We start from the raw sequence: 12,861 nt of genomic DNA, 5'->3' as shown, positions 1-12,861 counted from the left end.
GGGAACAGAATGTAGTCTGAATTAAAATCAACTCAATTTGAGTTTCATTTCCAGGAAACTGAACAACTTGATGGCCCGGTCCGCCCTTGACAGGAAACAAATCCGCTCCTCAGCGGTTTTAAGTCGGGCGTAGCAGTGGACGCCGGCTCCCCGACGCCGGCGCATTTCTCCCCGATAGCGATTTTCGGCGTCTTGACTTGCACATATTCAGTGTCCACCTCATGTTTATTCTCATTTCCAACAGTTAACCTTCACTTTGAGAACATCACCTGTCCAAATCATGTCTTCTTCTGATCTACCACCCCGACCGCCCTTCTCGTCTCTGCCCCTGGACCCCAATGGTCCTCCAGGAAACGCGTGGGGTCTCTATGGCAAAGACGATCGCTTAGGGGCGCTGAACCTTCTGACCCCAGCCATCGTCGCCGCTGCAGCAGCATCAGAGATCCGGACCGGTGACCGCGTGTCGCTGGACTGGTCGCTGACCAACCCTTCACAGCCGAGCTTCGATCGGGCGCCGTTTGAATCGAAACTTGTCAACCGGACGCATCCCAACGGGGAGAAGAGGACGGTCAACGACGACATCTTGCACTTCAACACGCAGTGCAGCAGCCAGTGGGACGGGTTCAGGCACTACGGTATTTAGCGATGATGCTTCAGGGCAGCAGGACATGAACAAGGATCAAGCAGCTAACGCTTCAGACGAAGGGTACCAGAAAGCCAAGCGGTACTACAACAACACGACTCAAGACGACCTGGAAAATCCCGAAAAGATCGGCATCGATGGTGAGTCGTGTCGCGCTGCGGTCTCTGCGCCGCGCTGCATTTGTTTCATTAACTAATAAACAAAAAAGCCTGGGTCGAGAAGGGTGGCATCGTCGGCCGGGGCGTCCTGCTCGACTACGCAAGCTTTTGCGCCCGGCACGCACTCCCGCTCGACGCCTTCACGAGCAGCGACATCACCCTCGAGCACCTGAAGCAAGTCGCCGCCGAGCAGAACGTCACCTTCCAGTCCGGCGACATCCTGCTCATCCGCTCGGGTTTCACGGCGGGCTACAACGCCAAAGACGATGCCGCGCAGAAGGCCGTCGCCGCGCGTGCGAGCCCCGACTTTCTCGGCGTCGAGCCGACCAAGGACGTGCTGCGGTGGATCTGGGAGACTGGGTTTGCGGCCGTGGCGGGCGACGCGCCGAGCTTCGAGAGGGCGCCCATCGCGGGGCCTCATACTGCCGTTGGGGGTGTGTGGAAGGGCGAGGCGTGGGAGGAGGAGATGCAGAGCGGAGGTTTGCTGCATCAGTGGCTGCTGGGCGGATGGGGACTGCCGATTGGAGAGATGTTTGATCTCGAGGCGTTGAGTGTCAAGTGCGAGGAGCTCGGGAGGTGGACATTCTTCTTGAGCAGCGTGCCATTGAGGGTGAGTTTGATGACCCTAACTGGTTTCATTAGACGAGGTGAAGATGAATTTGTTATTAACTCGCGACCGTTAGGTGCCTGGAGGCGTTGCTAGTCCTCCCAACGCAGTGGCGATCTTTTAATGGGATTATTACTATTATCAGAAACGTTGTCATGATTTCAGAGTTTGATGAGCATCTTGATAGTAGAACAAACCCAGCAATTAACACGCCTTCTTACTGATGACCTCGTCAAACTACCGCTAACAGAAACAGACAAAATCCTGATTAAACACGCCACCTCCTCGCGCGTCTGGATATATATAACCCCGTAGGCTACCTGCCCCAGACTCACTTGGTTCATGTTGGTGCGTGCGTCTGCAGATCCCTGGTTGTTCTGAAATGACTTACTCGCCGGAAGCAGCTCTAGAACAATCTTCCTTTGCTTCCACGTTTCTGAGGCTGAAGAGGGCGACCTTCATCCCTGTGGCCCTATTACACCCAAACACAAGCTCATCTCCGGGATCTCGTGTTCTTCTACTTCCCCATGTCCCCAACACACTTCACTGTACAGACACAGACAAAACCCTTGACTCTTCGCATATGCCCCTCCCTCCAATCCAGTCTGCTCTTCGTGCCAATACCACCATTCTTTGAACACCAAACATAATCATTCGACTCGGGCGCCCGGGGCATCTGCCATGTCCCGCAAGGATGCCCGCCCCAACCGGGGGAGACTAAGAAATGGGGGCGGCCGGGTACCCCGCATTGTCTCCCCATTCCCAAAAGGATTAAGAATGAGGTGACATTTCCGTTCCTCCACGTTCCCGCCCTGGGTCCCTCTCTTTCCCCCTTCCACCCATTTCCCACTCTGAGTCTGCGTGCGCTCGAGGGCCATGTTTCCGTGTCTCCAGCAGCAGCAGGATCAGGGGAGTCTGCCGCCGCCGCCGCCGCGCCAAATTGCTCGCTGTTAATTTGCGTTGCTGGGGGCTGAACCGGGCACTGCACAACCGCACCCGCATCCGCGCTCCGCCGTCCGTCCGTCTGCCCGCCTCCTCCGCCCTCTGGGCCTCGACGGAGAAGAGCAGAGCTAGGCTGAGGTTCCGGCAATGGACCTGGACTCTGACGAAGGCTCCGGTGTCGGCATCGGCATCGGGAGCACTGGCAACATCGGCAATGCCAGCAGCATCAACGTTGCCGCAAGCAGCAGCAGCACCATGAATGGCGGGAACCGCCGCCATTCCCACTCTCACAATCACCAGCATGTCCTGGATTACCACGGCCACGGCCACGGCCAACGACACCACAGCACCAGCTCCATCAACGGCAACGGAACCATCAACGGATCAAGCATCAACGGCAATACCACTAACAACACGAACGGGAATAACCAGCAACTGGCTTCTCCACCCCTGACACACCCGTCCAACACAACGCCTCTGCCAGACAGCGGCAGACGTCGGCGCCACCGCGACAAGGAACGCGTCCGCGTCACCCGGGCCTGCGACAGGTGCAAGAAGCGCAAGATCCGCTGCACGGGAATCCAGCCGTGCGAGTTGTGCATCCGCACCGAGTCCTACTGCACGTACAACGCGTCTTATGCACGCGGGCGCCAGCCGCCCGTGGCAACTCGGGAAGATGTCGCCCGAATGGACCTCGACGGTCTCGACGTCTCCGTACCGCCACCTGCGGGAACGCATGGAAACAGCTCGAACAGCAGCAATTCCGCTGGTGCTGGTGGTGCCGTCTCCGGCTCGTCTGCGGCTGGCGAGGATGCCCTGATGGCATCCATCGTCGTCGACGTCGGAGAGCCTGATGTTGACCATGAGCACGATCATCAACAAGAGGAAAGTATCATGAACGGATCGAATCTTGTCATTGGCAGCGTCGGCCCGGGGACTGCCGAGCCTCCCTCGCGGGCGTCTCCTGAACCTACCCAGACAGACCTCCAGGGCCACTATGTTGGCCCCTCATCCGGTGTGTCTTTCTTACTGAGGGTTCAGAAGAGGTTACACCAGGCCGTCTCCTTCTCACAAGCTTCCTCAATTTTCACTTTTGGCGATGCCCCTCTGCCTGACTTTGACCCCAGCGGCGCCTTCTGCGTCCTGCTGTCCAAGGATGAGGCGACAACGCTGCTCAAGAGATATTTTGACTTCGCCGTGCCAACGCACCGTTTCCTCCATCGCCCCACCGTTGAAGGCTGGCTCGAAGAGTTCTATGCCACCAACGGCGCCATGAAGAGCCAGGAGGACGCTCCTGCGAGGAGGGCCGTTCTATTTATGGTGTTTGCGCAGGCCCAGGAGTACATGGTCACCACTCAGACCCGTGAAAACGCGGATGTCAGGTAAGTTTCATGTTTGCTTTTACCCTATCTTTAGGGAACACATCATATCCGTCGTCGCACCCGTCACGCATGTTTGTCATAAACCAAAACCCCTTATCTAACACACCCGACCCAGCGCTCGATATTTCTTGGCTGCAGATCACCAGCTCTCCAAAGAGCGCGGTGCCGTCCGCCTAGCCAGCGTACAGGCTCGCTTATGCCAGTGCTTCTGGCTACTATCACAGTCCCGCATCAACCACTGCTGGAGTCTCTTCGGCACCGTCGGGCACCTGGCTCTCGCCATCGGCCTCAACAGGAACCGCCACGCCGACCCGGCGGGGGCTTACAACTACATCGAACTCGAGTGTCGTCGGCGCACGTTCTGGTGCGCGTACAGTCTCGACAACTACCTCAGCGCCGCGCTGGGCCGGCCGAGGACGTTCCACGACGAAGACATCGACCAGGAACTCCCGTCGTGCTCGGAAGACGGCGATCTGCATGCGGACCACATCACGCCCCGCATGGGACGCGGGCAGTCGCTCATGCTGGCGCCCGTGGCTCACGTCAAGTAAGTGCGGACCGTCCCGCTGTGCTGCATCAGACACTGACTCGATGGCAGGCTCTCACGAATAGTGAGCATGATCTTACGAGATCTGTACTCCATCCGCCCCTCCTCATTTTCCAACCGCTGCGCCTTGGCGGCAAAGTACTCGCAGAACCTGAAGCAATGGCGAGCCGAGCTGTCGCAGTTTCTCGACGACGGCATCAACATGGCCCTTCTCATACCAATATTTCAACGACAGAGAAACGTCCTGAATCTAGCCTACTGGCACGCTATGATACTTACCCACCGACCGTTCCTCCTCAGCAACTTTGCGAGGTTACAACGGAACGGCAAGAGCCGTCGTCGCAGTGTGCCGCATAAGGACCAAGCCGGCGACAGCGTCCAAGCGTGCTTAGACGCGGCCATGCATGTTGTAGATACAGTGAACGACCTGATCCAGGCAGGCCAGCTGTTCCGTGCATTTTGGGTCAGCCATCCCTAAGTCTTCTTGTTGACTCCTGCTAACACTCATCTAGTTCACTTCTTACTTCGCCTTCTCCGCCGTCGTCGTTCTCTATGTCTACACAATACAGCAGCGGACGGCGCCCGCAGAGACGTGGCAGTCCTACTTCGCCGCCGCGACGCGCTGCCAGACACAGCTCGCCACGCTCGCGGACAACGAGTCTCAGCTGGCCGCGCGGTACTGCCTTGTGCTCGAGGAGCTCCGGACGGAAGCTCTGAGACAGACGGAACGCCTCCACAGCCCTCCAGTCCATAATAACCAAAATGGTGGCGGGTCTTTGGCAGCTCGTGCGGCAGAAGATGTCCACAACCAACAGCCTGATCACCTAGCAGGAATCAACTTCTCGGACGTTGCTCACACCGAGGACTTCGTGGGGTTCGATGCCAGCCCGAGTAGCTCTCTAGCTGACATGACCAGCTGGGGTCAATTCGATTCCATGGTAAGTTGTTGCTCGATGGATGTGTCTGCGAACCTGTGACTAAACTTTCCTGCGCAGGTCACGTCTGGCTTTGGGGGCTTGGAAGCATTGCTAAATGACGACTCACTAAGATTCTGAATACCACTCTTGTCGTCGGAGAAGATCTGGTTATTGCATAGATGGCGAAATATGTACTTTGATATCAGGCGAGACATGGTCTTGCCCAGGCGCAATCGATATTTGCTGGATGTATGATCCTTGGAAAGACCCAGTCTTATCAATCAAGACGTGTTACAATCATCATCAAACACATTAGCTTGTACCTTCAAATATTTACAACTCTGGCTCCGCCAACATATTCAACATCATCGTGACCCCAGCTAAGACGTCGCCGCTTCAAGTCCCTCCAAGATGGCCAACACACCCTCAGCACCAGGATCCGGAACCTTTCCCCACGCAGACTCCTCGACATACACCGCCCTGCCCAAACTCGCCGCCAACCCCTTCGTAGCCTCCACCCCCTTCCTTGCCTCCTTCACAGCCTCGCTCACACTACCGGTCTTCTCCAGCGTCTTCACAAACGGCTCCAACGCATCCAACAGCGTGCGATCTCCCTGCCTAGCGGGCGTCGCCTGCTGCAGTGTCCCCAGCGCACCGACAGCCACCTTCGTCCACGCCTTCGTGTCGAGCACGCCCGCGCTCGCCTTCCGCAGCTCCGACGACAGCGCCGCGAAGAAGATGCTGTAGATGGCGCCCGAGGTGCCGTCCATGTTGTCCTCGATCACATTCGTCAAGTCGATGGCCGTGCGGACGGCGTCGGAAGTGAGGGCGGTGGATGACGCATACTTGGAAACGGCCTTGGCGCCGCGTAGGAGGGTGACGCCGCAGTCGCCGTCGCCGACTTTGGTGTCATGGTCGGTGATCTGGGGCTCGGCTTGTTCGATGCGCTTGCTTGCTTCGGCGACGACCTTCTTGAAGACGTCGACGTTCACTATACCAAGATTGTCAGTTGGGGAATGAGGAGCGAAGGTGGGTAGTTCAACATACACTCAACTCCGCTCTTCGCGCCGTCTGCTTCGTGGCCGGCATCCGCGCTCTCGCTGATCCGCTGCTTGGGGTCGCTGGCCGTCTCATTGCGCGGGGAGTATGCCCAGCCGATTGCGTCGGTGCTGGCATCGATGTACTTCAGGATGTCAGGGGTGGCCTTGAGCAGGGTGATGCTGAAGCCGGGGCCGTTGAGACTCGTCATGTACGTTCCCGAAATGACACGAGCCAGCTTAAGTCCCTTGGCGCCTTTGAACAATCAGCAATCGCCCTTGTCATCATCACGGGGGCCAACTCTTACCGAGAGCATTGACGACCTTGGCAGTTATTCCGCTGAACTCAAGCGGCGAAACACCACCCAGGTTGTTTACCAACGCCACAACATCCTTTGCGTGGGAGAAGTCAACATACGCTCTGTCGGAGTCCTTCGGATCCAGAAGCTGCGTCAACATCTGGTCAATCAGCTTCGGCAGTTCCGGCCTAGGCTTGAGGACCTGGCACCCGGGCTCGTTGTGAATACCCATGCCAAGCTCAACCTGATCCCCTGCCGACGGCGCCGCGGCCTCGCGGCCAGGGATATGCACATGCTCCAGCGACGCACCAACCGTCACCAAATTCTCAGTAACCGTCTTGCCCAGTTTCAAGACATCTGCCAACGACGCGCCCGTCTCCTTGTACGCGCCGAGGATCTTGTGCACCAGCACCGTCCCCGCGAGCCCGCGCCGTCCGACCTTGCCGCTCTTCTTGCGGCCGACGGACACGTCGTCGCCGACGATGAGCACCTCGACGGGCACGCCGAGACAGGCCTTCGCTTTCTCGGCGGCCAGGTGGAAGTGGAAGACGTCGCCGGTGTAGTTCTTGATGATGAGCAGAACGCCGGCCGGGGATGCTACGCGGGAGATTCCGGAGAGGATCTGCGCGACACTGGGCGAGGCGAAGATGGAGCCCGAGACGGCGGCGGTGAGCATGCCGTTGCCGACGAAACCGGCGTGTGCGGGTTCGTGGCCGGCTCCGCCTCCTGAGAGGATGGAGACCTTTTGGGGGTCATTGTTGGTGAGCCAAACGGCTTTTTAGGGGGATAATTGTTAGTGAAAACTCAAGATGATTTCATGAGATGAGAGTAACGTACTCTTCTTAGACTTGTCAAAGGTCAGGCCTGAGTGTTGCAGCACCAAGCTCTCGAGGGCGTCGAGAACGAGGTTCTCTGCTTCGTCATAAAAGTGCTGAGACATCTTTTCTTCACAGAATGATTGATTAATTCCTCAACAAAAAGCGATATAACAATCTTTCATGCCCGTCCCTCCGCGCGCGTTGACCAGAAGCCTTCTCATAATAAACAATAATACCCCTCTCCTTCAACTGGCGAAACCCCGCAACTGTGCCCCTCCAGCAGCAACATCGTCCGACTCCCCCCGCACATCTCCCCGCTCGTTCTGACAACTCGGCGGATTCCTCCACAGAGACCCAGACATCAGCCGGAAATACTCCCAGGTTCCGATCCGATCGACTCGGAGGAGGGCAACGGGACGACGGGAAGGGTGTAAGGCGGGCTCTCCGGAACTGGCCCGTGCGTCTCGGCCGGTAGCCGGTGTGGTGCTTTTCCGTGTCGCCCAGGGCCCGGTGTGCTTTTCCGTCGGTTGTCTCGGCACGCACCCGTGACCCCTTTGAGAGATTGCTATGAGCAGCATAGGCACAGCGCAGGCGCGGACGGTAATTTTCCATTGCCACCGGGGGCGAGGGTGTTTGGGCTAGGTGGCTGTCTAGCTGCAAAGCACCGCGAACAGGAGGGACGGAAGTGCGTGTTTGCTAGAACCAGACGAACATGGGAAAGGACATGGGGGCTGCCTGGATGTGCAGAAGATGGTGAAAGGATATTAGAGGCTTGCTTCTGGGCTCTGGGTCTGTTCTCCAATACCATCTTCAAGTCACTGTTGCGCCGCGGATGAATTGGATGAGTACTTTGGCAACTCGATGTTGAAGACTTTAATACCGGCTCGTTCTCTCTCTCAAGTTCGTCCACTTGTATGATTCCCGATTGAGCTCATTCTCACTCATCCTTTCATTTACCTCCCTCATTCTCATAGCCCAGCTTGTCAGCCATGGCGATTCACAGGGAAGGCGTGGTGGCGAGGTCACTCCTCACTTCTGAGAAGCCAACGGTCGAGATCGTCGAGACTGTCAAGCCCGTCGAGCAGCCCAGGACCGTCACAGACCTGCTCTTGAGAAGAGTAGAAGAGGCACCAGATGTCGATGTTCTGGCATACCCGGCAACGGCTCGTGGAAGAGATGATTATGTCAACTACACCGCCAAGGACCTTGATCGGTTTGCCGATGAAGCCGCGCGCAAGTATGCCCAAGCTGGGCTTCTCCCAGAGGTATGCATCTACATTGTCTCATCGAGACCATCCCCAGCGTCTTTCATACTCACCATGATTAGAACCCAAACTCAGCCCAAGCAGAGGTTATCGCGCTTCTTGCCAACTCAGACATCAACTATGTAGTCACCATGTTTGCCCTGTCAAGAATGGGCTTCGCCGTGCTCTACCTCTCAACGCGTCTCTCCCCCGAGGCCTACGTCAACCTCCTTAAGAAGACAAACTGCAACCGCATCGTCATCTCGGACCGCTACAGCAGCATAGCCTCCGAAATCAGCGAGCAATACCCCATCTCATCTTTCAGCATCCTCGACAGGGTTGACTACGATCTGCCCACGCCCTCGGGCGAGCGCTTCCCCATCTTCTCGCACCCCAACGCCTCCCAGCGCATCTCCTTCATCGTGCACTCGTCCGGGTCAACGGGGCTGCCCAAGCCCATCTTTCAGACGCATGCCGCCTGTGTCTCCAACTACTCGAGCGGCATCCCCTACCGCGCGTTCCTGACGCTGCCGCTGTTCCACAACCATGGCATCTCAACGCTCTTCCGCGCCATCGTTGCTGGACACAGGATCGCCATCTACAACGCCAGCCTGCCACTCTCAGGGACCACGCTAGTAAAGGCCATGGCCGCTACGGAGCCCGGAAGTTTGCACTGCGTGCCGTACGCTTTGAAACTGCTCGCAGAGACTGAGGGCGGCATTGAGGCGCTGAAGAAGCTTAAGCTGGTGCTATATGGCGGCAGCAGTTGTCCCGATGACCTGGGTGACCGCCTCGTCAAGGAGGGTGTGTATCTCGTCGGACACTACGGCGCCACCGAGATGGGCCAGCTCATGACCTCGTTCCGCGAGCCGGGAGACAAGTACTGGAACTACATGCGCCCCCTCGCCTCGGCTAAGCCCTGGCTGCGCATGATCCCCATTGCAGGTGACGTCTACGAGTGCGTCGTTCTCGACGGCCTCCCGTCAAAGGTCATGTCCAACTCGGACGACCCAGCGCCCAACTCATACCGCACTCGCGATACCTTCGTCCCGCATCCTACCATCCCCGACGCCTGGCGCTACCTCGGCCGCCTCGATGACCGCGTTACCCTCGTCAACGGTGAGAAGGTCCTCCCCATCCCCTACGAGAACCACATCCGCGAGCACGAGCTCGTCCAGGAGGTCGTCGTCTTCGGCGTCGGCAAGTCCATCCCCGGCCTGATCATTATCCCCAGCGAGAACGCCAAGGACCTGTCCAAGGAGGAGATCCTCAAGACCCTCAGCCCGGTCATCGAGCAGGCCAACGCGCGCGCCGAAGCGTTCGGCCGCGTCTCCCCGGAGATGATTGAGGTCGTCGACATCGGCACGGAATACCCCCGCACCGACAAGGGCACCGTCATCCGCGCCGCCTTCTACAAGCAGTTCGCCGACCTCATCGAGGACGTCTACCGCCGCTTCGAGGCCCCCACGGACGACGTCGCCGGCGGCGAGCTCGTGACTCTCGACCTGCCCCAGCTGGAGGACCACCTCCTCGACCTCTTCCGCAGCAAGCTCGGCTTCGAGACCCTGCAGAAGGATACCGACTTCTTCGAGGCCGGTGTCGACAGCCTCCAGGCCAGCACCGCCCGGGGCCACATCCAGCGCGGCGTCAACCTCGGCGGCAAGACCCTCGGGCAGAATGTCGTCTTCGAGTTCCCCAACGTCGTCACCCTCGCCAAACATGTCCACTCCCTCCGCACCGGCGAGGCCACCGAGGCGGAGGACGAGATCGAGGTGATGAGGAAGCTCATCGCAAAGTACTCCGACTTCAGCGAGCGCAAACCCGGCAGCATCACTCCGGACGGCGAGACCGTCGTCCTGACCGGCGCCACCGGCTCCCTCGGCGCGCACCTCCTCGCCCAGGTCGTGCGCCAGCCCTACGTCAAGACAGTCTACTGCCTCGCCCGCGCGGCCTCCCCGTCCGAAGCCGAGTCCCGCGTGCTCGCTTCCCTCATCCCCAAGGGCCTCGTCCTCTCCGACGCCGAGAAGGCCAAGGTGAAGTACCTCCCGACGAACCTTGGCCAAGCCCACCTCGGTCTCACCCCCGAGGCGGCCGCCGAGCTGCGCAAAACGCTCACAACCGTCATCCACTCCGCCTGGGCCGTCAACTTCAACCTCGGCGTCGCGAGCTTCGAGGCGCAACACATCCGCGGCGTGCATAACTTGCTCAACTTCTGCCTCGGCACAGAGACGGTCAACCCTGCGCGGTTCTACTTCTGCTCGTCCATCTCGGCGGCCGCGGGGACACCTATTCCGGCGCGCGTGAAGGAGACGTACGTGGAGAACCTCGAGCACGCGCAGAACATGGGCTATGCGCGGTCCAAGGTTGTGACGGAGCACGTCGTCAAGGCGGCGGCGACCAAGACGGGGATGACGGCGCGCGTGCTGCGCTTGGGACAGATCGTGGGTGACTCGGAGGGTGGTGTGTGGAACCAGACGGAGGCGATTCCCTTGATGATCCGCAGCGCCAAGGTGATTAAGGCGCTGCCTGCTCTTGACGAGGTAAGTTATAACATTACAGTCACAGAAAGGACCTCCATACTAACAATATTCACAGACCCCTTCATGGATGCCCGCCGACAAAATGGCGCTCGCAGTCCTCCAACTCGCCAACCTAACCGGAACGCGCTGCTCGTCCTGCGGCGCGCCCCCCGCCTCCCCTGATGACGCGGACCTCAGCCTCGTCTACCAGGTCCAGAACCCAACGCTCTTCCACTGGACCTTCGACTTCCTACGCGCCCTCCGCGCCGCCAGGCTCGAGTTCCAGATCGTCTCGCAGCGCGAGTGGGTGCGCCGCCTGCGCGACTCGGACCCCGACCCAGAGAGGAACCCGACGTACAAGCTGCTGCGCTTCTTTGAGGAGAAGTACGACAATGACAGGCCTGGTCGTGAGGGATTGGTATTTGAGACGCAGCGGACGGGAGAGAGGAGTCCTGCTGTTGGAGAGGGATGGGATGTTGTGGGGAGCGGGCTTGTTGAGAAGATGGTTAGGTGGATGGAGACGCAGTGGTAGATGGCTTGTTTCTTAGATATCCTGGGACTTCATTAGTGGCGTTTGGCAGGATCTATTATGGGGGTTTAAGTAATGTTTACAGGTTGATGTCAATATGATGAACAAATTGGTCCTTTACGTCCGTGTCTGTCGGCCTTGATTGTCTGGAGCTCGGAAAAGCGAAATCGCCCACATTAAGTCACATCTCGGTCCGAAACCTCTTGTGAAGTACAATAGTTGAGATTCAGTGTCATTCTCTTGGTCAAAACATCTGGATTTCTCCGTGCTTCTGACATCCAGGCTGTCTTGTCAGGTACACAGCTTGGGCAGGGAGTCAATGTTCAGATATTAAGTTCTCATTTCTCTTCAACTAGGGCAATAATTTACAGGATTTCCAGCCAAAATGTACAATCAAACTGTTCAATCCTAAGATTCGTAGTAATCTGGAACTTCGGGCGCAAACGGTATGTGATACCGTCGAGGAGGCCTACGACGCAGCTCTGGAAGTCCCTCGTAGCTGTCTGAATAAAGTCCATCCTCGTAGGGAGAGTGCAACTCCTCGCCCACGAAATGATACGGCCTCCGTCGGCTGCGCGACCGAGGTGTGCGAGGCCTCTGATTCATAAAGTACCTCTCATGCTGGCGGCCGCGAGGAGGCTGACTGTGAGTGCGGTGTTGCCGTGCCTCAGCGAAACGAGCATCTGGGAATGTAGGGTGATCCATGATCAGCTCGGGCCTGCGCTGGTATGGCACTGTTCTCGCTTCCAACGAATCGACTTGAGCTTGGAGCGATTCCAATTGTTTGTGACGCTCGTCCTCGGTATCACCTTTCGAAGATTGAAGTTCCAGCCCTCGAGTTCGACTGATCAACTCGGTAATTTGTTGCAAAGTCAATTCTGACTGCTCCAGAGCCCGGCCCCTCTCCAATGAGTCCCAGAGGTCCTGGGTGATTGCTACAGGCGTTTTTGATCGGCGATACTCCAGCGGAATGGCTCTCCGATGTGGCTCTGGATCAACGTCCAGATCTCTCAAACGGTCCCGACGTCGCACCATGACATCCCTGACACTATCCTCCAACAATTTCCCGAACTCATCGCGCACGAACGCCACGTTCTTCGCCATGGCATCCTTTTGTGCTGCGGCTGCTGCTCGCTCCTTCCTTCTCCTCGCTTTCTTGGATTTCTCGTGGTCCTTGTCGCTGAGCAAGTCTCGCACCTGTTGTTGAACCAGCCCTATG

The 12,861-nt window shown here is 58.1% G+C and overlaps 3 protein-coding genes across 3 annotated transcripts; 2 read left to right on the top strand and 1 right to left on the bottom strand.

Annotated features, from left to right (window-relative positions):
- Window positions 1–280: 280 nt before the first annotated feature.
- On the top strand, window positions 281–5,334 carry COL26b_006154 (uncharacterized protein; the record flags this gene model as incomplete). Its single annotated transcript, XM_053178978.1, has 8 exons — window positions 281–635; window positions 658–783; window positions 852–1,411; window positions 2,483–3,732; window positions 3,848–4,279; window positions 4,331–4,742; window positions 4,792–5,217; window positions 5,275–5,334. The coding sequence occupies 8 exons, from the start codon at window positions 281–283 to the stop codon at window positions 5,332–5,334; spliced, it is 3,621 nt and encodes a 1,206-aa protein (XP_053037104.1).
- A 242-nt stretch (window positions 5,335–5,576) lies between these two features.
- On the bottom strand, window positions 5,577–7,472 carry COL26b_006153 (uncharacterized protein; the record flags this gene model as incomplete). Its single annotated transcript, XM_053178977.1, has 4 exons — window positions 5,577–6,187; window positions 6,244–6,489; window positions 6,542–7,306; window positions 7,370–7,472. 4 exons carry the CDS (start codon window positions 7,470–7,472, stop codon window positions 5,577–5,579), a joined length of 1,725 nt encoding a protein of 574 aa, XP_053037103.1.
- Window positions 7,473–8,339: 867 nt separating this feature from the next.
- Window positions 8,340–11,645, top strand: COL26b_006152 (putative NRPS-like protein biosynthetic cluster; the record flags this gene model as incomplete). Its single annotated transcript, XM_053178976.1, has 3 exons — window positions 8,340–8,615; window positions 8,678–11,134; window positions 11,190–11,645. The coding sequence occupies 3 exons, from the start codon at window positions 8,340–8,342 to the stop codon at window positions 11,643–11,645; spliced, it is 3,189 nt and encodes a 1,062-aa protein (XP_053037102.1).
- Window positions 11,646–12,861: the final 1,216 nt, after the last annotated feature.

Source organism: Colletotrichum chrysophilum (assembly GCF_026319265.1).
Source record: "Colletotrichum chrysophilum strain AFK26 chromosome Unknown scaffold_44, whole genome shotgun sequence".
Lineage (NCBI taxonomy): Eukaryota > Fungi > Ascomycota > Sordariomycetes > Glomerellales > Glomerellaceae > Colletotrichum > Colletotrichum chrysophilum.
This window is presented reverse-complemented; position numbering and strand designations above follow the sequence as displayed.